Source organism: Elgaria multicarinata, chromosome 10 (genome assembly GCF_023053635.1).
Source record: "Elgaria multicarinata webbii isolate HBS135686 ecotype San Diego chromosome 10, rElgMul1.1.pri, whole genome shotgun sequence".
Taxonomy (NCBI): domain Eukaryota; kingdom Metazoa; phylum Chordata; class Lepidosauria; order Squamata; family Anguidae; genus Elgaria; species Elgaria multicarinata.
The window spans coordinates 23,337,080-23,364,072 of record NC_086180.1 but is presented as its reverse complement, the minus strand read 5'-3'; the positions used below and the strand labels follow the sequence as shown (position 1 = coordinate 23,364,072).

Below are 26,993 nucleotides of genomic sequence, written 5' to 3'. Positions count from 1 at the left end.
ATGAGAGAAAGAACCTTTGTGGGATATACCACTCACTTTATAACGTGGAGATGAATATTTTCATATTTTGAGTCTGGTAAATATAAACTATGCTAGCATCACAGTTTGACGCTTAAGTCACTTCTAATGTTGCCTTACTCTCTGTTTAAGTGGAGAACATGCTTAATAATAAAAACTCTTTTTTATTAAGTATATATACACTTTTGGCTATGAACGTCACCAGTTTGATGGAACAAGAAATGTTGTGGTGGAAATTGCCATTGGTTTTCAGATGAATCCCAAAAGACAATTTTGACCCACTGTGCCTATTTAAAAGGTGATGGAACTCTTATTTCGAGGCACTAGACTGTCGCTGCTTTTATATTGGACTTGCAGAAATTGTGCTAGGCAGAACTGGCATGCAATAGATTCTTGCATGAAGGCATCCCAGGGAAAAGTGTACTCAGTCCAATTCCCACACTCCCCCAGAAATCATCATCTGAGCAAGTTCACTGAAGAATAAGGAGCAGTTCATTCCTCACTTCTATCACAATCTTTTCAAAGAAGGCAAAGCTGAAAAAAGAAAGTTAATAAAAAGAAAATATATATAGGATTAACAATGCAGTGGGCTCCAAATGTCATGCTAGTTGTATATTTCACGGTTGAAATCTAAGGTTTTTTTTTAATGTCATTTGCATTTGGTAGATGACAACCTTGTTCAGGGGAATAAGATAAAGGTTTCCTTGCATGGCAGCATCTTTTCATCTTCCTTCCAAGCAATAACTAGGCTTAGATCATCTTAGCTTCAGCTAGGCTACCATCAAGCCAGGGATAGAAAGATATCAGGCTGGTGGGATCTACTTTGTTTTTCCCCCGGACCTTGAGGTTCATCAACTAGAGCCAGATGCAAAATAGTGAGGCAGGGGGAGATATGCTAAGAATTAAGGAACACTAACTCACCTAGCATACTATATTTTAAAAATTCATAGAGCTAGAATATGATTTAATTTATCAGCTCCACCTTTGGCAAAAAAATAAAAAAAAAATACTGTAACACGGGTTAAATGTAGTTTGAGTGTGGCTTGTCGTTGAACCATGAGTTGTTGCTGAAATGTGGATTATCATATTGTCTGAATCCAGCTGTGATAACAAACCATGGTTTGTTAACTGTGAAGAAAGCACAGTTCACAACCCAACAACAAACTATGGGTTCTGTTCATGGGTTGTTCGTGGTTAACAATCCATGGTTTGTAAGCATAGCTGGGTACATGAAAACCCATGTTTCAACAACAAACCACAGTTCAACGACAACCTACACTTAAGTCATACTCCACCCTTGTCAGTGGGTTGTTGGGTTGTCTGAACCCAGTCACTGAGTTCATTGATCCATCGAGATCAGCAGCTCTCCAGGGTTTCATGCAAGAGTGTTTCCTAGCCCTTCCTGAAGATGGTATTCAACTGATGCCTTAGCTAGACCTAAAGTTTATCCCGGGATTGTCCCTGTTCATGTAAATGACACACAGGATATCCTGGGAGCAGGCAGGGATGACCTCGGGTTGATCCCGGGATAAACCTTAGGTCTAGCTAAGGCCTGAGAGCTAATGGCCTTTTGCTGGAAAGTTCTCTTTTGTGTTTTCTACATTTGAAAAATAAAGGCTTATGAACTCAAGGACTGAGTTCCTCTGTCCCAGGATGTTGTGGCTTTATTGCTGCTCACTATGGAAAACAGCAGAAACAGTGCCATAAATGAGGGCACAAGGCATTTCATTACCACCATTTAATTACTGGGTTTCTATCCAGTGTGTGTGTGCAGCACTTATTGAACATTCTGGGCCTCTGCAAACTCATGCAATTATTCCCCTACAATTAAGTTTGTTATGACATAACTTTAAATGGAAAGCACATGCTTCTGAGCCTTGGTGTTTGAATTTATGCAAATATATTAATGTATGCAAATTTGCAATTTCCCAGATTTTTCTCAGAGGTTACTGGCAGTTATTCAGTTGTGGATTTTGTGTGTATAACTGGATGAGTGATGCCGGTTCTTGTCTGCCAGAAACTAGATGAATCAATTAACTCATTTTTTAAAAAACTTTTTTTCATCTTAGTGATCTCCTGGTGTGCAAGGACTGCTTAGTTTCATAACCCCTTCCTAACAGATCCATTTAATTGTTTGTGTTATAGTCACTCAGCATGTGCAACGAGTGAGCTGGCGAAAGGTATCAGTGCTCCCAAGGAATAGACATATGCTTGCCAAAAGAGGGGAGGGCAGCAGAAAACTACCTCCCCTGCTACTCCCTAAATGACAACTGTGATTTTATCATAAGACTGAAGCAAGCTGGCATCCTAAACCTGAGGTGTGCCTTGGCAACTGCCATCAACTAGATTCAGTCCTAATTTCAGCCTGACAACCAGTTTCCTAAGAAGGAAACACAACATTTAAAAACTGGGTCTAATTGTCAAACACAAATAAATAAAACGTTGGCGAGGTAAGATGAAGGCTATTTCATATAGGACCAGGACAGATGTGCTCTTCAACCTGGACATCTTGCACAACATGCTTGCGGTTCTCTAGATCCAAATCAGTATGTTTAACCACTGAGTTAAGCTTAACAGTCAGAGAGTTGTTCCAAAAAGGGGACACAGAGAGCATTGGGGCAGCCAGGACCAGGCTGTGGGGCACAAGTCCAGAAACCCAGGGTCTGGAGGGATCCCAAATGATTCCCTGAATTAGCAATGGTAGCTCCTTCCTTCTCCCCAACCCCTCCTCCTTGCCTGGACCAGCTCCACTAGCAAACAAAAGTGCTGTGACAGCCAGTTGGGCAAACCTGAATGCCCCATGCATGCCATTTTAAATTTACGGTTTGAGTAGGAGGAATTTGAACCAATCAGATGTTGCTTTTGAGGAACACAGCCAATGAGGGCACCAGAATGAGAAAAAGTCTGACCTTCATTGCTCCTGTATCTTCAGGGGCCTTGTTCCCCCCAAACGCTGTGTCTGATTGGTTCAAATAACTGGTACTCATATCTTAAGCAGAAGAAAACCTTTACTATTAAAATGGTGTATCAGATCAAGAGGAGGAGGACCAGGAGCTGCTGCTGCCACCACTGTACCTCCTGATATTTTTCTGAAAAGAAAAAAAAGGAGAAAGGAGAGCTGTGTAGGGGGTGAGGCATGACGGAGGCAGTTGAGCATAAAGTCCTATGCTCTGGTCCTGATCTTTGAAGTGCAGTTAAGAGTACATCTGAAGTGGTCTCTAGTCCCTTGTAAAAGTAGCTACCACTACTAAGGCATGAATGCACCTTTTTTCTTTTTCTCTTCTACTTCATGTAATAGTAAAAGTTCAGATACTGCACAGGTATTCTCTTCCTAAAGGTAGCATTTCCCACGTGAGGCATTTATGTGTTACAGCACCAGATGATCACAAAGAAAAATTATAGGCGTTCCGTATGGTCTACAATATCACATCATATGCCCACATAATAAATTCTTTGCCATCGCAAATGCTTTAACAAATTTCATTTTCTCCAACACACCTAGGAAGTGTTGTCCTATTAGGGATTTCAACTGTATTAGCAAAGGCTGATAAGATTTAGTTTAGCTGACTTGATGCAAGACTGGAAAAAATATATATCCCATTTCCAGTTGTTGAAGCTGTACAGCTGCCTTAGGCATTCGATCTGACAAGAAGTTTCTTTTACTTCCTAAACTAATATTTCTGAAACAAAATACTGTTGCAAGGCTAGCATATATCAAACACATCATAGTCATACGCGAACCCCATGATCTAAGCCAGGTAGTGGACAACCTCTGTCCCTCCAGGGCTTAAACTACACCAAGCAGGATATAGCACTATGAAAGTGGTATGAAAGCAGTATATGGCATGTGTCAATGGGCCACAACAGTTGTCAGTGCACTTCAATACTGCTATAAAGTAGCAGTGTGGCTCCTGTCTCTTTTATAACACTTTCATAGTACAATATCCTGCTTGGTGTGGATTTGGGCCAGATGTTTTAGTCTACACTCCTATTGCCCCCAGCTCTTTAAAGTCTAGGAAATGTGTATGTTTATAGCCATAAGCAGAGAAATCAAGGCCTAATCTACACCAAGGAGGATATTGCACTATGAAAGTAGTATAAAAGTGGTATATAGAAGGCAGGAGCCATACCAAGCGGGATATAGTGGTATGAAAGCGGTATATGGTATGTGTCAATGGGCCCCAAGAGTTGTCAGTGCACTTCAATACATAAAGCAGTAGTGTGGCTCCTGTCTCTTATATAACACTTTCGTACTGCTTCAATAGTGCAATATCCTGCTTGGTGTAGATTAGGCCCAAGGATCTGCTAGCCAGGCCTGTTGTAGCTAGGACCTAGCAGTCTGGAATAGACCAGTAGGGACTTCGCTTTGGGTGTGAGTTTTTTCTCATTTTTGGCCTAGTCAGCAAAAAGAGGCAAAAGGCACAGAAGACCTGACTGAGCATATTCCATTTTGAACAGATCTCACCCCTTTTTATCCAGCATCCATTACTTATTTCCCACTAGATTACCTCCTTAATTCTTGTGGACTGTAAGTTTTCATTCTTTACTGTTTTGTTAAAGAAGACTGTTAAATAGAGATTTGTTGGATTTAAAGAGATTTGCGTTAAACTGGCAGAAAAGTGTCTATACACAGGGCACAAAGTCATGGAGACAGCACACATCTATCATCCCTTTCCATTGATTATACTGGCTAGGGCTGATGGCAGTTGTAAGCCAAAATATCTGGAGGACCACAAGTTGCCCACCCATGATCTAAGCAAAGTGAACTGATATTCATCTCACTGAGTTGAAGCATAACTCTGTTAGCTTTCAAAGGCTGCATTTCCAAAGCTAGTTTTATAAAAACAGGCAAAAATCTATTACCTGGAGAGAGAGAAAAAATGGAGTTCAAAATATTCCAGAATACCCATCACAATAAGATTCCAGACTACCCATCACAATAAGATAAACTCCCCACACTGTAAACAGGAGGGATGGCATCCCTAGGACCTCTTCCTGGAATCAAGAGCTCTTCAATGGAAAGAAGGGCATAGATATTTGTTTTTGCAGCTTTTCCAAATATGTATGCCTTTTTCAGTCCTTTGAACCTCAACAGCTATAGTTTGAGTCTTTACATGTGTTTCCCCCAAAGTAGTTCATAATTTGATGGGCAAAATGTCAAGAATAATGATTTAAAAAAAAGAAAGGGAAAAAAAGCATACAACAGAAACCATTGCAGGAATCTCATTAAGGCTTCCCCTATTACTGTTGCTTTTATATGCTTCAGTTCTTCTATTGTTATAAATGTTGAGGTTTTTGGTTGTTGTTTTTAATTGAATCGGCATGCATTTAGAACATAAGTGGCAGCATACAGCTGTATCAGTATGGTAATTAATAGCTGATGTCCTCAGTGAAACCTCTGTGATACTGGAAGCAAAAGTGAAAGGCCACCTTGGTTTCGCTTTCAGGACACAAATATACAATTAGGGACATTTGTGTTATCAATATGACCTTGCAATGCATGTAGCAGGAAGACTGTAGATAGCTATGTAGACAGGACGCGTTTGTTCTCAGTAGAAAAATTCTGGGCTGGGCTGCTGTAATCTCACTGGACATGTGAGCAGGGCTATATAACCATTCAATTAAATGAAGGTCAAACTGTGTATTGAGATCCAGGCATTTTCTCATTTACGTTTCCTAACAATCGTATATAGAAAAAGAAACTCAGTATGTATTTGTGGAGTAGTATTTAGTAGTGCTGAATTTTAGAAATGGCATTTTTGCAATTAATATGAGCCCCACCCCACCCCCGGGCACTTTTATTGACCCTTCGTTAAAAAGAACGTTGGAGCTGTGAAAGAACAGAAGTTTTCTCCATGATTGTATTTAGTTTGGTTTTAGGATATTTAGGGGTTAAGTGTATGTTTAGTGTACTAGTCAGGTTAAGGATTGTATCCAGTGTTAGCTAAATTAATTCCCATTCATTTGAATGGGTCTACTCTAAGTAAGACTGATATTGGATACAACCTAATAATTTAGAGGTCAGATGTTTAGGTAGAATGTAGAGATCAGGAAGTTGTACTCAGAGGAGCAGGAGATTATAAAGTTCAATAGAAGGTCAGTGGAAGAGAGAAAATTTTAACTAAAGAAACAGAAATTTAGTTTGCAGAAATAAACAAGAAACTGCTGTCCTGATTGTTTGGAATTGGGGAGAAAAATATTTTTAGAAGCCAAAGGAAGAGAGAAACAGAAAAGCAAGAGAGAGGAAGACAGAGGAAAAAGGAAGGATAGAAGGCCAGAGGCCTAAAGGAAAGGAAGAGTCAGAGCTGCTAGAACTGACTGAGAGACCTGAAAGTAAGATATTGACAGTAAGATATTGGCTCAGTTCAGACAACACTTTTCTCAATGGTAGTTTTAGAACTCAATGGTGGAGTTGTTACACCACCGTTGAGAAATGTGTTGTCTGTAGGGAAAACTCCACCCCATGGTGGAAGTTTTTTAAAAACAACAACACTCCACCCTGAATATCCATGCTGTGCAGAGGAGAGTTCCTGCACAACTGTTGTGTTCCGTGTTGTCTGGAGGGCTCTGTGGAGTTTCTTGCTGCATTGAGTGGAGTTTCCCCACAGGCTACAGAGTTCCCTGGCTAGAGTGGCCAAAGGAGGAAGTGCCGGTCTAGGAGAGCTGCTGGGATTGTTTTTTTCACAGCAATGGTTGATGGGATAGCGTCAGGAGGACTGGGGGAGGAGAGAGGGCAGAGGAACTGTCAATCAAACACTGTGTTGAGTTTTACTCTACTCCATGGGAGCCTACATTCACACAACAGTGGAGCTGGAACATGTTGTATGGTGAGTACCTCCTAAAAACTCCACCGTTGAGTGGAGTTTTCATACTGCCTAGAGAAAAGTGAGCCATTGACTAGGTCTTGGATGAAATAGGGACATGTTCTAGCTGGATATGTTTATCCTGGTTAGTTTACTACCCCATTGCTTATCTGTGGGTGGGGGGTTAGTGGTGGGGGTGGATGTGCTTGTGTGCATTCATTCAGATTTTAATTTTTTTTCCCCTATTGATATTTTTCTTCAGTAAAGCAGTCCCAGACAGCCTCAGTGGGTGCCCAATCATGCCGCCAGCTCTGCTTTCTTGTCTGAAGTTGGAAGAGGCATATTATGTCCCCATACCTGGAGAATATACATTGCTTAATTGGAAAAATGAATCTTCCAGTTTAGATGAGACCTGGGGCATGTCTACACCAACCCTACCATATTTCTTCAATTCTAAGACGCACTTTTTCCTCTAAATAAACAGGTCTAAAAATAGGGTGCGCCTTAGAATTGATGGCGCCTTAGAATCGAAGAAATACGGTAGATGCAAAAAGACTCTATTCCATTAAAAAGGGTCTGAAACATCCAGTCTCCTTAGCTTTATTGGTTTTAGAAAGCTGAGCAAGCAGGGCTTTCTAAAATTGCTTTGCTGGCTGATTGGAGCCTACAGCGCGCCCCGTGCAGCTCCGGCCCTCGTCAGCCGCGCCAGGAAGACACGCAGCTCCAAGAGTCAGGAGGCTCACCCACCCCCAAGCACTGGGTCCCCCCCCAGCCACCGCGCTGGGAAGCGCGCGTCCCGCCTGGAACCCCTCACGCCCGCAGAAAAACCTGTGCTGCTCCACCGAAGCTGCTCTCACGCGGCAGCTCCAGCTCCATTCGTCTCTCTCCTCCACTTGCAGGCAGGCAGCCAAAAGAGGAAGTTCCTGCAGCAGCCGCGAGCTGGGAGGAGAAGCTGGGAGGGTAAGCGCCTGTTTTTTGCTTACCCCTAAGCTTCTCCCAGCGCAGTGGCCCCAAAACCCAGCTCTTTCTAAGAAATTCTACTCATAAAAGATGTTCAAAGAAATTTATTTTTTCTTCGCATCAAAGCTTTTTTCCCCTGTTGGTGGCACTGAAATTAGTGTGCGCCTTAGAATCGACGGAGTCTTACAATCGAAGAAATACGGTATATCCCGTGATCGTCCCTGTGCATCCAAATGCCACACAGGGGATCCTGGGAGCAGGCAGGGACGATGGCTCCATTTTCCTGGGATAATCCTTAGGTGCAGAAAGGGCCCTGGAAGTGTGGGAGAAGGAACCCTGCACTTTTTCTGCTTATTGTGAATGTCTGAAGCAGCTCTGAGTCTGAAAGCTAAAAAGCTCTGATGACTCAAAGCTTTGCCCTGACTATGCCAACAACTTACATGTCTGTTGCTGTTGCAATTCAAGCGATACCTTTCCCCCACCAATTCTGATATAAATATGGCAATTATCTATTGTGTTTTGGCAGGACTGATTGTTCGAGAAGTAAGCATTGAGATTTCACGTCAGCAAGTTGAAGAACTCTTTGGACCTGAAGATTACTGGTGTCAGTGTGTTGCCTGGAGCTCAGCAGGCACTACCAAGAGCAGGAAGGCCTATGTTCGTATTGCATGTAAGTATTTCCTTTCTTATATCTGCATGATTCTATCTTGTTCAGATGGTGGAATTTTGCATCCTGCTACCTAAGTCAAAAGTTATGACATTTATTTTTTCTGGATGGTATGAGCTGTAATCTGACTCAGAAGTATTACACTAAAGTATCAGTTCTTCTATTTTCATTTGTGACAGGGCTTACATTTGTATGAGATGTTTAATCAAGTCTTGTATCACAATGATGATGTTATGCAAACATTGCAGGGATATTATTTCAGAATTGTATTAGTGACTATTAACCCATTGTTTCATGCTGAGATCATTCCTAAACTTTTGACCTCATCGAAGAGGAGAATGAATACTTATTAATACTTATTTATTATTCATTTTATTTTAATAATTTTTACATAGTTCACCAGCCAATATGGATTTCTCTCTCGTGCATTTCTTCAGAAGCTGTCCAATGTTACTGAAAACAAAAACAAAAAAAATTGACTATCTGGACTTTTGCTATAGGATCCAACAATTTATAGATTCTGAAGCAGTAGAAGCCATATTTCTACTACATCTATAAGAGGGATATAGGCCTTAGCTAGACCTGCCTTTTGATTCGGGACAGAGGAGGGGAGATCTTGTATTGGGATTAACGCGAGATCTCTCCCCCATTTTCACGTAAGGTGCGACAACCTCAGGAAGAGAGGTGTTGCGCCCGCCATTTTTAAAATTTTCTTAAAGCGACGGCTGCACATGAACGGTAGTGTGCAAAGGTAATTTTTTTTAAAAAAATAAATTAATTTCCCTACCCCCAATGGGCACAGCGCTCCTCCTGGCTCCGTGCGAGTAGTCGCGCGGAGCGGGGTCAAGCTGCGGAAATGGGCCACACATTCTGCGGTCTTGGGCTCAGCCCGGGACTGCAAAAAAAGCAGGCCCAAAGAGGAGGGCTCTATCCCAGGGCAAGGGAGGGATGATCCCTCCCTGATCGCGGGATCCCTTGTGCGTCATGTGGACGCACAGGGACAATCCTGGGGTTCGCCACAGGATATAGCCTGGTCTAGCTAAGGACATAGTTGTTGCAGCAGTATTTGTTCTTATTATAGTGCCGTCAAATGTACAAAGTAATTCAGATGATGGTGGTGGTGGTGATGAGCTTAGAATCTGTCAGGGAAGGATAGTAAGAACAAATGCAGTAACTTGTACTTGGACTTCATTTCATTTGGGAGTGAGGACAAACAAAAGTCGTCACAGAAAAGATGGATTTTGAAGTGAAAAATGAACAAAAATTCCCTTCAGCCAACCTTGGTTATTAAAACGTCAACATAATTATTTGCCAAATATAGGATGCATACTGTCTCAGGCGGTGAATGGTCAATGCTTTTCAATGTAGCCTAGGTTGCAAGGTTCTGCTATGGGCCAGCTCTTTAGCAAGAGATAGGTTAGGTCTTATTACTCCTGGAAGCAAGACAGGAAATAATCAGCACCATGGCAAGCTCTGAGTGGGGCTGGAGGCCAGACAGGGTTGTCTGTATGTTGCTCCAACAAGGAACAGATCCAAGACTGAGCCTTAAGCAGGAGCTTGATTGCCTTTAAACTGGCTGGCTATGCCTCTACACTGATTGAGGCTACCTCTCTTAGAGGTGCTTGGCCTGTTTTAGCAGATTGAACCTGCAATTGTGTAGGAGTAGCAGTGATCTCACGGCCAGAGTCCTCAGAGCCTGAAGCTGGCAAAGCAACCCTCTCTGGTGACACAGGAGCCAATCCCTGAGATTTTTTCGGGGAAATAGGTACTGGGGAGGTGAAAGCCTCATGATGCCTTTCTGTGATTGAATCCTCTTTCTGAACTGTTAACTCTGGGGACCCCTCTGAGGATAAGGGTCAGATCCTCAAAGGATGTCGCTGCAAGCAATATTGCTTTTTATATTTGTTACTCACCTGTTAGAATTAATGTACCTCATAAAAATCACAGAATTAGTCTGATTTTAGAAGTCCACTGTGAATATTTCTTTCAGCATTGCAGATGAAATTAAAATGAACAGTGTTTTCCAAATTCACAAAACAAAACTGAGTATTTATTTCCCTTGACAGATACTTGAATTTAAGAGTCATACCATGTGGATCTATTATTCTGTCAGATCTGAAGTGCACTGCAAGTAATGGCCTTTAATCCAAAGAAATTATCTGCAGTCAAACAAACAGTTATTCTTTTCAAATAAATCTTCTGACAGGATGAATGCAGTCCCATGGTGGTAGATTAGATCTGTGTAACCGTTTCATTGCACTGTTTTTACTGGTCTGAATAGAGAATGAATGTGGTCTATTTTGCCTTAATTAGAGTAGAGAATAAGATTGCAAAAAAACCATCTTTACCCTATTGACACTCATATTAATATTAAATTCTTTCTTCTCATGTCACATCTATACTTCCTTCCCTTCCCGACACATCTCAGGGTGAACAGTTCCTAGAAACACAGATATCTAGCTTATTATACAAATATTTAATTTTCATTAATTTTCAAAGAGAAGACTGTCTTTCTAATGCAGTATTTGTGCAGGAGATTCTCATTCAGCTATCAAGTGGATGAAATGAGTTTACCTTGACTTACAATGGAAGCCAGCCACATCACTCAGAGTCAGGTTTTCTTTGCCTTCGGGAAAACGAAACAAACAGCTTTTGGTGAATGCTCACAAGAAGCTGGCTATCTGTCTGGCATTTAGCCTGACATTTTAGTGAAAGAGAATTTCTTTCGTAGTAAAATGCATGACTTCCCCAGAAAAAAAACACCTTTTACTGGGGTGTAAAATTTTTCCCATGAAGTACTGTAGAAGCTATTAGAAGATTTCATAAAAAGACATCTTAAAACTCAGAGAGGCTTTTAAATTGAAATTGGGGCTGGTTCCAGTGTCCATCCATTACATCCTGACAATCATCTCTGATTCTATGGACTCATTTTTAGACTATTTTCCATTTGTGGTGCTTAGTTGTTGTTGTTGTTTTGTTAACATGGATGGAAAATGAAGATAGAGAAGTGGTAGCAGGGGGTTGGGGTTGAATAATTTCCATAGATGCACAAATTGAGAGCTAGGCCCATAATGGAGCACACAGGACTTGTGAAGGGGGCTTGAGTTGAAGAATTCAGACCAAGCTCTGTATTGTTCTTAATATTTTAACATTTATATCTGTAAATTTAACTTATACATGAAACCGTTGGGAGAGGTTATCCGGAGTTGTGGGGTGCGGTTCCACCAGTACGCTGATGATACCCAACTCTACTACTCCTTTCCACCCAATTCCAAGGAAGCGGTTTCTGTACTAACCACAGTAATGGATTGGATGAGGTCGAACAAATTGAAGCTTAATCGAGATAAGACAGAGGTGCTCCTGGTCAGTCGAAAGGCAGATCAGGGAATAGGGATTCAGCTTGTGTTGGATGGGGTTACACTCCCCCTGAAGACACAGGTCTGCAGCTTGGGTGTACTTCTGGATTCAGTCCTGAGCCTGGATGCCCAGTTTTCGGCAGTGGCCAGGAGTGCATTTGCACAGTTAAAGCTAGTGCGCCAGCAGCGCCCGTTCCTAGAGATGTCGGACTTGGCCACGGTGACTCATGCCTTAGTTACATCCCGATTGGATTACTGTAATGCGCTCTACGTGGGGCTGCCTTTGAAGAGTGTTCGGAAACTCCAGCTGGTTCAAAGAGCTGCAGCCAGATTGTTGACTGGGGCTGGTTACAGGGAGCACACAACTCCCCTGTTAAAACAGCTCCACCAGCTTCCAGTCTGTTTCTGAGCACAATTCAAAGTGCTGGTTAAGTTATGACCTATAAAGCCCTGTATGGCTCAGGTCCAGGTTATTTGAAAGAACGTATTCTCCCTTATGAGCCTGCCCGTGCTTTGAGATCTTCTGGAGAAGCCCTTCTTTCAGTCCCACCATCTTCACAGGCACGCTTGGTGGGAACATGGGAGAGGGCCTTCTCGGTGGCTGCTCCAGTGCTCTGGAACTCTCTTCCCAGGGAAGCTAGGCTGGCTCCCTCCTTAATGGGCTTTCAGAAGCAGGCTAAAACCTTTTTGTTCCAGCAGGCCTTTGGAGAATAATCTGGCCCTCCATCTATGTTAATGTCTTATAATTTTGTTGTGTATTTTAAACTATGTTCCCCCCCCCCCCCATGTATGTTTTAAACTTTGTAAGGCCGCCTTGAGGCCCAGCATTGGGCAAAAGGCGTGATACAAATATAATAATAATAATAATAATAATAATAATAATAATAATAATAATATCTGTAGCTGTGATTCGTTATAAATAGTTTAGAGTCAAGTTATCTGAAAGGCCTTCTCCTCCCATATGAAACTGCCTGTAGTTTATGATCTTTTTTGGAGGACTTTCTGTATGTCCCACCATGAAGAAATGCTAGGCTGGTGAAAATACAGGCTAGGGCCTCTTTTGTTCCATCACTCCAATTGTGAATCTCCTTCCCTATTAGGTTAGACCTGCTCCATCTTTCTTTAGTTTTAGGTGGGCCATTAAACACTTTCTGTTCCATGTGGCTTTGGAATGATTGAAATGATTGTTATCCCCATTCTTGATTGGTTTATATGATAGTGTTTTAAATGTTTTAAATTATATGTTGCCTTGGGGACTCAAGACAACTCATAATTTTATAAATAGATATACTTCATTTTAAGGGGGACAGATATGGTGCAAGTATCTGTCTTTTCATGAATGATTCTGATGGTATGCAGTTGTAAAGAACATGGCTTAGCATTAAGCTACTTCTAGCACTGGTGCAAAGGAGATAGCACACTTCATACTGGGAAATGGCCCACGGTTGCAAAGCCTCTTCAAGCGCAGGAGCGTGGGGTACACAGACCTTTTTGATCATGATCAGTGGCTACTAGTCCCGATGGCTATATATTACCTTCAGTACATCAATACCTGCTTCAGAGAAACATGCCCAGGGGCTCATCTACACCAAGCAGGATGTTCCACTATGAAAGCGGTATGAAAGCGGTATATAAAAGGCAGGAGTCACACAACTGCTTTACAGCAGTATTGAAATGCACTGACAACTGTTGGGGCCCATGACACATGGCATATACCGCTTTCATACCACTTTCATAGTGTTATATCCTGCTTGATGTAGATGTGTCATTGGCCCCAACAGTTGTCAGTATACTTTAGTACCACTATAAGACAATAGTGTAGATCCTGCAGTGCACTTCAATACCGCTATAAAGCAGTAGGAACTCTTCCAACGTTTGTAGGAGTTTTTATAAAACAGAGGATCCGCACAATTTATCTGTTATGAATCAACTCATTCACTGATACTGCAATCCTACATTTGTCTACTCAGATGTAAGCTCATTGAATTCAGTGAGACTTATCCCAAGTAAGTGTCACTTGGGAGTGTGTATAGGATTGCAGCCTAATTGTCTTAGTGCACAGTTTACAATAAGGTTTAGAAGAGCAAACATTTAAATGGCAACTGAGCTTTCACATCTTTCAGGAAACCGTAACATAAGTATTTAACAAGAAGTAGATCTGAGATTTGGCATTTTATTGGGATTATGCTTCTGGCAACAAACAAGCGTCTGTAGTCTTTGGAGACCTTTCTGACAGATAAATGCTGAACTTTGACTATCTGTTCCAAGTGCTAGCAATGAGCTCGGGAGAGACTGAGAAATGTTTCACAAGTTATTTTAGATGACAAAAATAAAACCACATTAAATTATGACGTAGATTTTTGGTGCTTTGCCAGGGACTTGATGACAGATTGCCGCCATGTTATATTTAGACCTTTAATTGAAGTTATTGTGGTTTAATGTAATAGGGCAATGTTGTTAAGGCTATGTGTGTGTAATTACCTTTCTTGCAGTGAGATAGATGGCAGCTCCCCCTCCCCAAGCTGAACTTCTTTGAATGCTTCTCATAAGTATGATTTATTGTTTCCATCTAACCAGGCATGAAGTGGTTCACTTTCTCATTAGTTAATTGCAGATGACAGCAGCACACCAAGGCATTATGTCGCCTGGTCAGCAGACAATTGTAAGCGATGTGGGAACATCACCATGAACCTTTCAATAGTAAGCTTCTATAGTCTAAGGTTTATAATTCATTTTTTAAAAAACCCTAAATTTAATGTATAAAATTGTCATTCAGATTGAACTGAGGGATCTTTTAAGCTATCCTTTAAAGGGAGGAAGATCGGGGCGAAAGATCATGACATGCAAAATTGATGGCACCAAGATAGCTTTAGCTATAGTATGCCCTGCTAATTGAGAAGCAGTTTTGAGTTCTTGATATTAAAATGTATGCTTACAGGCTTCTTCCTTTTTTTCAGGTGAATAACTGCACACAGTTATTTTGGGTAATTATTCAGTGCCAAATCTTCCAGCTTATGTTGTCAGAATAATTATTGTTGTATGATCAAACTCTTGGCCTGAAATGAAACATAGAAGAAATCGGTTTACTAAATATTTAAGAGGAAGGGGTTCTTCTCAAATTACAGTTAGAGATGGGGGAGAAATTAGTTTGGTTTACATTTTACTGCAAATGTACCTAATTGTGCACCTTCGAACCTGTCCTTCAAAATTCACATTTCTTTGAATGTTGCGATACAGTTCGCCAATTAAAAAATGTGCACAAAATGTGTAGAATAGGGGAAAATGGATTAAAATGCATGTATCAGTGAAAATAACTTTATATTAGGAGGATTGCTTGCAAAATTGTGTATATTAGGCAAAATTGTATACAAAAGTTCTAATAAATTGCCATACAAACCCGTTTTGAAAAAATCGCAAACTTTGGGTTGAATCAGATTGAATATTGCAAAATAAGAAACCAAAATTGAGAGATTTGTCTATCTCTAATGACAATATGCAGAGCCGACCTCACAAGTCACTTCCATAACTTAAATTACAACAGGGACTGACTGTGCTGCAGTTGCAAATTATGTAAATTACATAGTGCCCTTTGTATCTACTACTATTGAACAACATGTAAGTTAGGGTAGGAACCTGGTTCACACAGTGTATTGTGTAAAGTTCTATAGGAATCTGCCTAATACGAAGTCAGGCTGTTAGTCCAATCAGCTCAGTATAGTACACTGGCAGGAAGCCCTATCTGGAGTTCCTGGAGATTGATCCTGGGACATTTTTCATCCCAGTCATGTGCTCTACCATTGAGATACAGCACTGATGATCCATCCTTTTGATGGGTTGATGAGTTGGCTTTTGCACTGGCCACATAGTCCTCTGCACAAGGATCAGAACCATGTAAGTTGGAATTCTTCCCCATCTTCACTTCATGGTGGCAGCAGACAAGAAGAGAAGTTCACTAAGCCACATGTGCTGCAGCTGCTGCTCACAGGGTAACACAAATTTGCTTAAGAACTCAGGAGCATCCCAGACAATGGTCTGAATTAATATGCTGAAGTGAAGCCAGTCTGGCTCTATAGCCTGCCTAGAAGGTAGACCACCTGGGAAACATATGTAAATTCCTCTGAGGTCTGCATGGGATGTGACACAAATAAATAAATAATGAGGGAATAACACATTTAACAGGGAGAAGCCGAGAATACCTTGGCATATTCATGTATGTCTTGTCATAGGGTCAAAGCAGACATTATGTTAAAGACGTAGCAAACAGCTAGATCTTTTGTTCTTTTTTACTCTAGTGTAAGTGCTGGGTGCTTGGTTCAGATCAGCACCATAGCATGGGGGTAGCGGGAGTTTAAACTTCCTCTTTCCACTGCGGTCCCAATCCAGATCCCACCGCTGTGATTTATTTTACCAAATTTGTTTTAATATATCACTATAAATTGTAGGAGTGTAGGCCTAATCTGGATCAGGACCACGACAGGAAGGTACAAAGCCCCCTACTCCCACCACCACCACTATTTGGGTCCAAATCTGGATGGCATTCCTGCATTTAGACTGAAATAAACACACACACACACACACACACACACACGACATAGCTACTGCTACATCTTAACCCAATTTCTGCTTTGGCCCATAGATACATGTATGAAGTGAACCCTCCATGTGTTGTCTGTTAGGAGTGATTTTGGGAAACATAGTCATCACTACAAGACATTGTGTGGGAAGTAGTCCTGAAAGAAGAGGAAAATGTTCTAGTCAATCCTGCTTCTATACCTCTTCCTGTTCTAATAAACCAGGATCTCTTGCGTCACATCAGGTTCAGACGTACTTTTGTACATTACTAAATTTAAATTTCAGTATAGGCCTAGTAAACTAGTACTACATTATTTTTCAATGAACACCAGTGTACAAGCATATACTCTTGGTTCTGTTTAAGCCTCTGCTTTAAAATCACTAATGCCACAGATGCTTAATAGCCCTTATGCAATTTTTTAAAGATGCTTTCTTTGAACCCAGTTTGATAATTAGTAAGACTGATGAGTTGAATTTGGCAGCTACTTGTTGGCAATGGCTATTTAAAATTAAATGTGCTTTGGATAGAGAAGAAAACAAGGAAAATTATTTAGTTATACAGCTTTATCAGTGAACATCCTCTCAGTTCCTAGATTTTCAGGGTTTACTGACTTGCAGCCCAATTTTATTCACAATTGATCAAAGGTATGTCCTACTAAACTGTAGGAAAACATGGCTGCCTCAGACAATGCCAGGCAATGATCCATAATTTATTTATAGAAACATTTATATCCCACATTTCTGTTTAAACAATCCAGGTAGCTAACAACAGTTATTATGCAGAATAATCGTAAAAAATAGCATCAAGCCAGCAGCAAACCATTAACAGCATGCCATAAGTCATGCTGTTTAACAGAGCCTTGTCCATTCACCAAGAAGGTAACATGTGGAAAGCAAGGAGCACATCCCTGAACTGGGTATTCCACAATGTTGGTACCACTGTGCTGTTCATAGATATTTCCAGAACATAATCTGTGTTGTTGAGAGCCAGTGTGGTGTAGTGGCTGAAGTGTTGGACTGGGAGTCGGGAAATCCAGGTTCTAGTCCCCACTCAGCCATGGAAACCCACTGGGTGACTTTGGGCCAGTCACAGACTCTCAGCCCAACCTACCTCACAGAGTTGTTGTTGTGAGGATAAAATGGAGAGGAGGAGGATTATGTACACCGCCTTGGGTTCCTTAAGAGGAAAAAAGGCGGGATATAAATGCAATAATAAATAAATAAAAATAATCTGTGGTGTTTGAGAAGTTTCACTGAACAAATCCCACCTTTTGTGGCCACCCCCATATTTCAGATGGAATGGAGCATGGGCCCTGAGGAAGATCTTAGTGAAAAGGAAAGCGGCATAGAAAATAGGCATTTTGGCACACAAGTCTGCCCTGTAAGGCATTCCATTTTTGTCATCCTCGTATGCTTGTTAAGACTACCCACGAGAACTGCAGTCTATTTGCTCCAGAGTAACCCTACCAAAAATAAGTTGTCTGTCATCTGTAGATTGCAATCAATATATTGTGGCAGAAGAAAGAAGAGGGAGGAAAAGCAAAATTTTCATCTCATGACTAGAGATTTTTCATTTTTAATAAGTACATTAAAACGAAGACTATTATATTTGGTGGGAGGAGAGAGAAACATAAAGTGTTCAGCTTGCAGTAGTTACTTCCCTTAATGGCCAGTTCTGGTGATTTCCATACAAATCGTGCTGCGACACCATGACATAATTAGTGCTTTGTAGCACATGCAGAAGAAAGATCCACTATTCTTTCCATTCTGACCACCAGTGTTACTGTTTATTGAGGTTGTGTAATTAGTTTAACCTCTGCAGGGGTCTTTCTGAAGTCCATTTTTTTTTAAAAAAAAAATCTTTTTGAAAATGCCTTCAACATCCCTGTTCTCTAAGCATATAACAGAATTAACAAACAAACAAAAATGTAATCTGAAAGTGTGAAGAACATGCATCCCTGGAAAGCAGTTTGTATTTGTTTTAATCATTGCAGGTTTAGCTATGTTTCCAAGGGTATGTAACAATGTGGTTAGTAAGAGAGCAGAATTTTTCTACAAAAATCATTGAGGGAAAATTTTGAGTGTTCACGAGGGTTCAATCCATAAATATGGAGCAAAGAAAACTATTAGGGGAGGCAACATATAATGCCATTGTACTTTGCTGGCAATTTGACAACAGCAAAATCAACCTTGAATTCTCTGTCCTTTTAGAAAGTGTGGCACCTGGTGTCACTAGGTGCTATAGAGGTAACTCAGGCTAATATCTCCTGTTCATAATTGAAGTCTGGTGGAAAATCTGTGTTCTGCAGATCAGATGTGCCCCTTGATCTGTTTCTTGTGGGGTGGCTAAACAAACCCAGCTGTTGTAATTCTCATAGGGGAATTGCTCCATCCCCTTGATCATTTCAGTTGCCCATTTCTGCAGCATGGGCTCAGTGGCCCCTGCTTAGAGTAACCATATGAAAAAGAGGGCAGGGCTCCTGAAGCATTAACTGTTGTGCTGAAGCAGGAATTTCACCAGGTGCTGCATGCATACAAATAACTCCTGAAATTCCCTTTTCTATACAACTGTTAAAGATACAGGAGCCCTGACCTCCTTTCCATATGGTCACCCTACACCTGCTCAAGTTAACATTTGGTGGTTGTGTGTAATGAATGTGATCAAATGAAGTTGTGCCATGTGAGACTTTCAGATATGAGGTTCTGCAAGAAAGAATGGAAAGAATCACAAAGTTACTCAAGGGTTTTACTGGGCTAGTGAAAACATAAGTAGCAATGATAACATTGCAGTTGTCTGATATTTGTATGCTGCTTTTCTATATATCAAGAAGAATTATTACTCAGATTTATATACTGCTTTCTTTAGAGTTGTCAAAGTGATGGACAAATGTAATGATATCAAAACAGCAATAAAATGCATTTATGTGCTAGCATTTAATCACAAGCACTTAAATGCTGGGGGCTAAAGGTTTTTGGTTTTTGTAGTTCAATGCCCTGTCCTCTCCCCATCAAACTGACTCCTGACACCTTTCTTAATGCATTAACGAGTTCCTGTTTTACAGTTCCTCTTGCATTCCTTCCATCTTGGCTTTCCCTTGTTCACCTCCCTATTTCCCACCCCCAGCCCAGCCTCATACAAACCAAAAGATCATAAAAGAACCTGTAAGTGAACTTTATTGGGCTCTGAAAATGAGCTATACGATTTTAGAATTCTGTCAAATGATTAGCTATTTTGGAATTTCTAGAAAATAAATAAATTTATCTTTGTGGAGTATCTTGAAATCAAATCAAGGGTAACTCAATAAATGCCTTTTAAAGGAAGAAATCAATATCACTTAATGATTTGTTCTTACTGGACTTAATTGAAAAGCATCTTTTCAAACAGAGTTATCTAAAAAACTCCCTTTTCAGAAGTTTGTTTTAATAAAAGGGAGTTTAAGGAGTAATTTGTATTCATACATCATATAATCTACAGATAAGATGAATGTGGCAATGAAAAATCGGGAGGTTTTTCTGATTGATTAGCCCTCTTCTCATGAAAACGGCATTTATAGCCCACCACCACCACCAAGAACTTAAAAGCCAAAAACATAATTACATGTTCATTATTGACACTCAGTGTTTTGTTGACCTTTTTCTTCTGGAGTCCAGTGCCCATACATTATTTTTCTGAAGTTCATTTTCACACCCTTGTCTTGATAACCCTGACAGTGTTGTGAAGAGAAAGCTTGATGGGCACAAAGAAGATTTATATTGTTATCCTGCAGCATATTAAAGGAAAGTCAATCAGAAAAAAATACTGTGATGGATAAAATCCGTTATACCTTCTGAACTCTCAACTTTCTGAAGTTATAAGAAAAGGCCAGTAGATAGATACACACACACAGAGAAACACACACACACTAATCCAGTGATGGTGTCATAAAGGGATTGTTGCAATGTAAACAGGCTAAGAGCTTCTGTAAACAAGTGTAAGCAGGAATCAGTGAAAGTTAGGGTGACCCTATGGAAATGACGACAGGGCTCCTCTATCTTTAACAGTTGAATAGTAAAAGGAATTTCAGCAGGTGTCATTTGTACGCATGCAGTACCTGGGGAAATTCCCTCTTCATCACAACAGTTAAAGCTGCAGCAGCCCTGCCCTCTTGACCAGATACAAAAGAGTGAAATTATCTTTTGATTCCCAAGGTCTTTTTACTAACATGAGGGGTAAAGGGTGAGGATAAAGAAATGGTTTTTCCACATGAATTTAGTAATCACTGTTTGGAACTATATATTTCACACGCACTTTACGTCTGAATGTCAAATGCTGGTATTTAGTCAAATGTTTAGTCAGGTGTGCATATTGCTCAGGGAAGTGTCTGCTGCTGAGACTCCCACCATCTTCATTTCCCCAGACATTAGGCCTTCTGCATGTCCTTTCCTTTTTTGTGGCTGCCTTCAGTTGTGGATGGGAGCTGTGCAATGAAGTCTAGTATAGGAAGTGTTGAGCTAAAAAACACAGTTGTGAAATATTTGTCTTCAAAATAGGGCAGTCACTGTTAGATCTGTACAGATGGGTCTAAAAGTATCAGAGGCAGTAATCCTATATACACCAGTTGCTGGGGAACATGGGCAGGAGGCTGCTGTTGTGTCCGTGTTCTGCTTGTGGGTTCCTGGTCGACAGCTGGTTGACCACTGTGTACAGAATGCTGAACTAGATGGACCCTTGGTCTGATCCAGCATGGCTCTTCTTAGGTTCTTAAGATGGGAGTGTAGCTGTTGCATTCCATGTCCCTGAATTTGGGTTGCCAGGGGAGGGGAGAGAAATTGTTTATCTGAGGGGATTTCTATAATATCAGCTGAATTAACAGCTATTATGCTAGCATTAGGAAAGGGTTAGACATCTTAGAATGGAGCGGGCGGTAATTTTATTTGATTCTTAATCAGGTTCGTTGGCAATCCGACAAAGGAGTATAGAGGGTATGTCCCCTTTAGTAAATGAGATGTGGCTTCTAACTTCCAAATTGTATTGTATGGGGCTTGGGCTTGTCTGGGTCCCTGTTCATGTGGTATTAGTGGTAATGAAATAGAAGATCAAGCAGCCAAAGAAGCATTAGAGCATGCTGCAATTGATATTAGCACTGGGCCAAATTTTTCAATCTGTTTATTTCCTACCATTCCTTGGATGTGTGTGGAAGTAAAAAGAAATAGCACCCGAAAATAAGCAGGAAGTGGGAATTTTGGAGAAATTTCTCAAAGTGTTTACCCTGTTGTAAGGAGGTAGCCAAGGCATGTGCATGTTCTTTCCTTTACTCTCCCCCCCCCCTGTTTTGTCATTATTATTATTATTATTATTTTTCTGGCTGCTTCAGCTTCTCAGAAAACCCCCGGAGGACTTAACTAGGACTTCCTTCCTCAGGGCTGCTGTCTGCAGACTACCTGGAAGCTGAGAGAGGCATTTTTTGGTTTTGCTTTGTTGTTATTAAAAGTTCTTTTAACAAGAAGAAGAAGAAGAAAAAGTAATAAGAAAAATAACAATAACTCCTTGCTCAGCTTTCAGGTACTCAGCAAGCAGACACATTGGAAAGCCCCAAAGGAAGAAGCCCTGCCAAATTCCTCTAGAGACCATAGGATTGCTCCCTTAAATGTTATAGAGTTTCATTAAAGTTACTTCTGCCACACACCCTTGTAGATTTCTGTGGGCTACTGGCCCTGGTAGACTAGGTCCAGACCAGGTCAGTTCATATCAGAATCCTCAAAGACCAACTCCTCAAAGATCCCTAGTTCCACACAATTCTACCTTTTGCAGAGGCTGGGAGAACTAAGGCAGCGGTAAAAGATGGGGTGGTGGTAGGAATACTCAAAATCTATCCATTAAAAGTGAGGAATGCCCCTCACCTGGGTGAAGTTGGTTCTTTATTTAGTCTTCTATTAGATGGAAAAAGAAGCAAAATAATTTGACAGGTAGTGGCAGCAATTACCAGAATATTTCCCCCCCCCCCCCGTTTCTAAACTTTGTTCTCAGAAAGGATTTTTTTTAAGCCTGTGCGACTGGGGAAGTAGTCACAGGTGATAGGTACTAGACAAGTGAGTCTTGTTTTCTCATGAAATCTTTGCTGAGTGGATTTTCTTTCTTTTTACAAATCACAAGCTGAAGAAATTATTTTAGAACTTAGGTATTAGGTGACCTTTTCAAGATCGCTGCACTAGACTGGAGTCATTCAGGCATGGAGCATATCTAGGCTTCTAGGAATAGTTTGTATTTCTTTGAAATGCTTCTTACTGAGAGTTGGAATTTTAAAAACTCCAGTACTTATGGCTTTACTTTGATTTCACAGTGAAATCAAGGATGACCAAAGCATGGTTCATAGGTTACCCCTGTAGATCATATGGGGTATCAACTAGGCATGTGCTCCGCTCCGATTAGAAGCGCAGAAGCAGGAGCGAATTGGCCTGCTCCGCCTTGCCCAGAGGCGGAGTAGAAGCGGACCACGGACCCCTAGAAGCAAGGCGAAGAGAAGCGCCCATTTTTCGGAGCTCCTCTTTCAGGCGAACCGCTCCGATCGCCATCTTGAAACATTTCACCCATAGGATTGCATTGCGGAAAAGAATCACGGATAACTGGGTTGTTTTTGAAGCTATCGTTCTGAAAATTCTTGTGCTCAGAGAGTCGTGGATGGGGGTCATTTTGAGACTACTCTCACCTCTCTGCGTGGTGCGGGTCGCGCGCTAGAATTTTTTAAAAAACCGGCGGGAAAAATACCTTTTTCGAAGGGCTGAGGGGCAGAGTCAACTCCCGGTCATGATCACATGATCCCAAAGTTGGAGGAGGGGATAGGCAAAACGGGTAACTTGGGATTCTGGGAAACTTCTCTTTCTTAATCTGAACGGAATTTTCCCAGTGTTTTTTAAAACAGTAGCCCCACCAAATGCACAAACACAACCTGAAATCATATACTAAGCCAATAATAAGAGAGCACTGCTACCCACCCTAACTTTGGGGAACAACTGAAAAGATGTGGTGCAAGGGGATGAGCTCCCCTAGGGCATCCCATGTGGACGTGCCCCCACTCTCTCCTGTACTTGGAAGGCCATCAGAGCCTTCCAAAGAGAGTAACCCGGTGGAGTAATGCCTATCATGAGTTGAAGTAAGCGGTCTACTTCTCTTAGTGGTGGAGCAATGCCTATCATGAGTTGAAGTGAGCGGTCTACTTCTCTTAGTGGTGGAGCAATGCCTATCATGAGTTGAAGTGAGCGTTTACTCCTCAGAGCTGTTGGTGAAGCAATGGCTTTCATGAATTGAACTGGCAGCTGCTTCCCCCTCCCCTGGGCACGTCCCCCTATTGCTGGTAAAAGACAGATATAGCCTTTTAAAAAAAGTTCTTGTTGTTGTTTATTCAGCAACACTGCTGCTTTTAATTCCACCCCTCCTTTGTTTATTTATTTATTCCATTTTATATGCATTACTGGCTTATCCTTGGCTCACTTCCTTATGCCCCCAGAAATGTCTGCTGCCTGCCTGCCTTCCCTCCCTCCTCCCCTGCCCACCTCGCAGGGATGTTGTGTGTGTCTGGCTTTGACTCAGGGGAGAAGTCCTTCCTGCACTCACTTAGAGTTTTGGAAGTTCCAAATCCATTTTTCAAGTGTGGAAGAAGATTCATTTAGGTTGATCTCTACTCCCCAATTCATGGCATGTTGGGATTTCCTTTGAAATGGCCCCACTGAGATGTCTGCAGGTTTAAGCCCCGCCAAAAATCAGGGGATGATGGGACTGCCTTGAGTCTTGGCGTGCGTGTATCCCTGGATAAGCTTTCATGGTGGTGAGTTTGTGGTTTCTGACGTGCAAATTGACGGAGCTATGGAAAGGGGTGTGAATGGGGTGCCCGATTTTCCTAAATTCCCCAAAAATCAGGGGATGATGGGACTGCCTTGAGTCTCAGCGTGCATATGTATCCCTGGATAAGCTTTCATGGTGGTGAGTTTGAGGTTTCTAACGTGCAAATTGACGGAGCTATGGAAAGGGGTGTGAATGGGGTGCCCGATTTTCCTAAATTCCCCCAAAATCAGGGGATGATGGGATTGCCTTGAAACTTGGTGTGCGTGTGTATACCCCCATGAGGTGTCATGGTGCCAAACTTGAGGTTTCTAACTTTCACAGAAAAAAAGTTGTATACTTTTTTAGCTTAATGCAAGCCTATGGGAGGGGAAACGGAGCTCCAATCCGGATCCGGAGCTCCGAGCGGAGCGGCCATAGGCGGAGCGGGGGTGGGTCGGAGCGGGCCAATCCGCAAATCGCGGATCTGGAAGAGAAGCGGAGCGGGGGGTCCGTGCACACCCCTAGTATCAACTACAGCTAGAATGGGTGAGGGGAGTGGAGAGAGAGAGAGAGAATCAGATGTTACCCTGAATGTATTTGTGAGTTTATTGTTGAAAGATACCTCGATTCCCTATTATGCATGGTGGGGAGAATGTGGATAGGGAGACATTTTCCCCCTTTCTAATAATACTAGAACATGGGATCATCCCGTGAAGCTGATTGGTGGGAGATTCAGGACAAATAAAAGGAACTAGTTAACACAGCACATAGTCAAACTATGGAATTTGTTACCACCAGTTTGGATGGTTTTCAAAGTGGTTTGGATAAATTCCTGGAAGAGAAGGCTATCAATGGTTTCTAGTCCTGATGACTATGTGCTATTGCTAACTTCAGTACCAGAGGCAGTAAGCCTATATATACCAGTTGCTATGGAACATGGATAGGAGGGTGCTGTTGCACCCATGTCCTGCTTGTAGGTTCCTGTTCGACAGCTGGTTGGCCACTGTGTGAATAGAGTACTGGACTAGATGGACCCTGGGTCTGTTCCAGAATGGCATTTCTTATGTTCTCTCCTAGTAACAAAAATGAGAGTTTAAATGGCTGGAAGAGGAAAGTATGGGACATAGCCTGTTCAGAAAAGTTAACATACCACCATAGGGTCTTGTCAGGGCAACTGAGACATGATCCTTTTGAAACAATATGGTCCCCTTTTGTAAACTATGTTAAAGATTCTACATAACTAATTTCTCCTTCACCATTGCTACTATCCAATGAGGTTGTAACTGGATCGGGAAAGACAGATATATAAAATGGATAAGATAATGCTTTCCTAATAAAACCTTTTAGTATTTTTAAAGACTGTAATCATTTTTTGTAGAAACAACTGTAAATATATTTTTATCTTGTAATAAAATATTTTTTTAAAAGAAAAAAAGAATGAGAGTTTTGGAAAAAGCAAAGTTCTTGATAGTTTTCTATTATCTGATTTGCATTCTGATACGTTTCTTTTTCAGTCTTATTACTCCTCTAAGAACAGTCAGGTGGTTTGTGCTTCCAGGATTGTATCCAAAATAAAACCACTGCAAAACAAGACAAAACTATTGTGGGAGCCCCCAGGTTGTTAGAAGTTTAAAAAAACTTTAATACAACCTTCAAAACAACTCCATGTTAAATATCCATGAAATGTAGTTTGTCAGTTGGAAAAGAAAAACATAATTTGGGATGAGGGCAGAAAGTAGAATGTTCTGGTTAGTTGGAACAGCTAGAAGCTTCAGCAGGACAACTTTTAGGAGTACCTTTCCTATATATTGTTTCATCTTCTTTGTTATTATATAAATATTGGCAAGACTAGTTTTCTTTTAAAATGACATTCACGATGGCATCTCTGTCCAGTGCTAACATTTTGCTCCTGCTTTTATTTGTATACATCAAAATTTACTTCCCAACTATAACACAGGTGAATGCATTTTTCAACATTTTATTTATTTTATTTATTTATTAAGACATTTGTATCCCGTCCTATATCACAAGGATCTCAGGGCAGCGTACAGATAAAATCATATAACCAATATAAAACAATAAATATTCACAGCTAAAAAGAAATTAAACCATTAATAATCTAAAACCAGTACAGAATTTAAAAACAGTAAATCCAATTAAAACAAGACAGTGTGCAGGCTGGTGGATTTAGCCATCAAAGGCTTTGTTTAAAAAGCCATAACTTGGCGCTGGAATGAAACCAGTGCTGGTGCCAGTCGGGCCTCCAAGGTGAGGGCATTCCACAGCTGGGGTGCCACAACAGAGAAAGCCCTCTCCCGCACCCCACCATAGCATGCATCCCTCCCTTTGTTTCACCCCATTCCCTGTGTTTTTCCCATTGCCGCTTTTAAGACATAATCCTATGCGTGTTTAGACAGAAAAAGTCCTACATCTCCCAGCCTAAAATGCCATGGACACTGATGGCACTATGCAAAAGTAATAAATAACTAACAGACCTCACCTCTTTGGACTTAACTCACACTCTCTGTTACCTCCAAGATGTCAACATCTGAAATGTGTGATGGCTTTAATTGAAGTACTGCAAATGTTTTATGCAAAAACAGTTCTACAGGTGCTTTTGGTTAATTTCTGATCATTTGGGAGCCATTTCATGTACTGTATGAATCATGAAGGAATACTGTTATCTTTGTATATTATTATATTCACATTTCATTGAATATTCAACTTTACCCCTTCACATTCTCATATATACCTCATCCCCTCTTTTTTTGTTTCATTTTGTCCTGTTTTGCTGTCTTTCTATGTTTATTAGACTGAGA

At 41.1% G+C, this 26,993-nt stretch overlaps 1 protein-coding gene across 2 annotated transcripts in view; it reads left to right on the top strand.

The window, feature by feature from the left end:
* Positions 1-26,993, top strand: part of UNC5C (unc-5 netrin receptor C) — a 382,711-nt gene that overhangs the window by 252,629 nt on the left and 103,089 nt on the right. For both annotated transcript variants that reach the window (XM_063136050.1, XM_063136049.1), the window contains exon 3: positions 8,308-8,451. In XM_063136050.1, the coding sequence (XP_062992120.1) occupies positions 8,308-8,451 (144 nt within the window). The remainder of the gene's footprint in view (positions 1-8,307; positions 8,452-26,993) is intronic.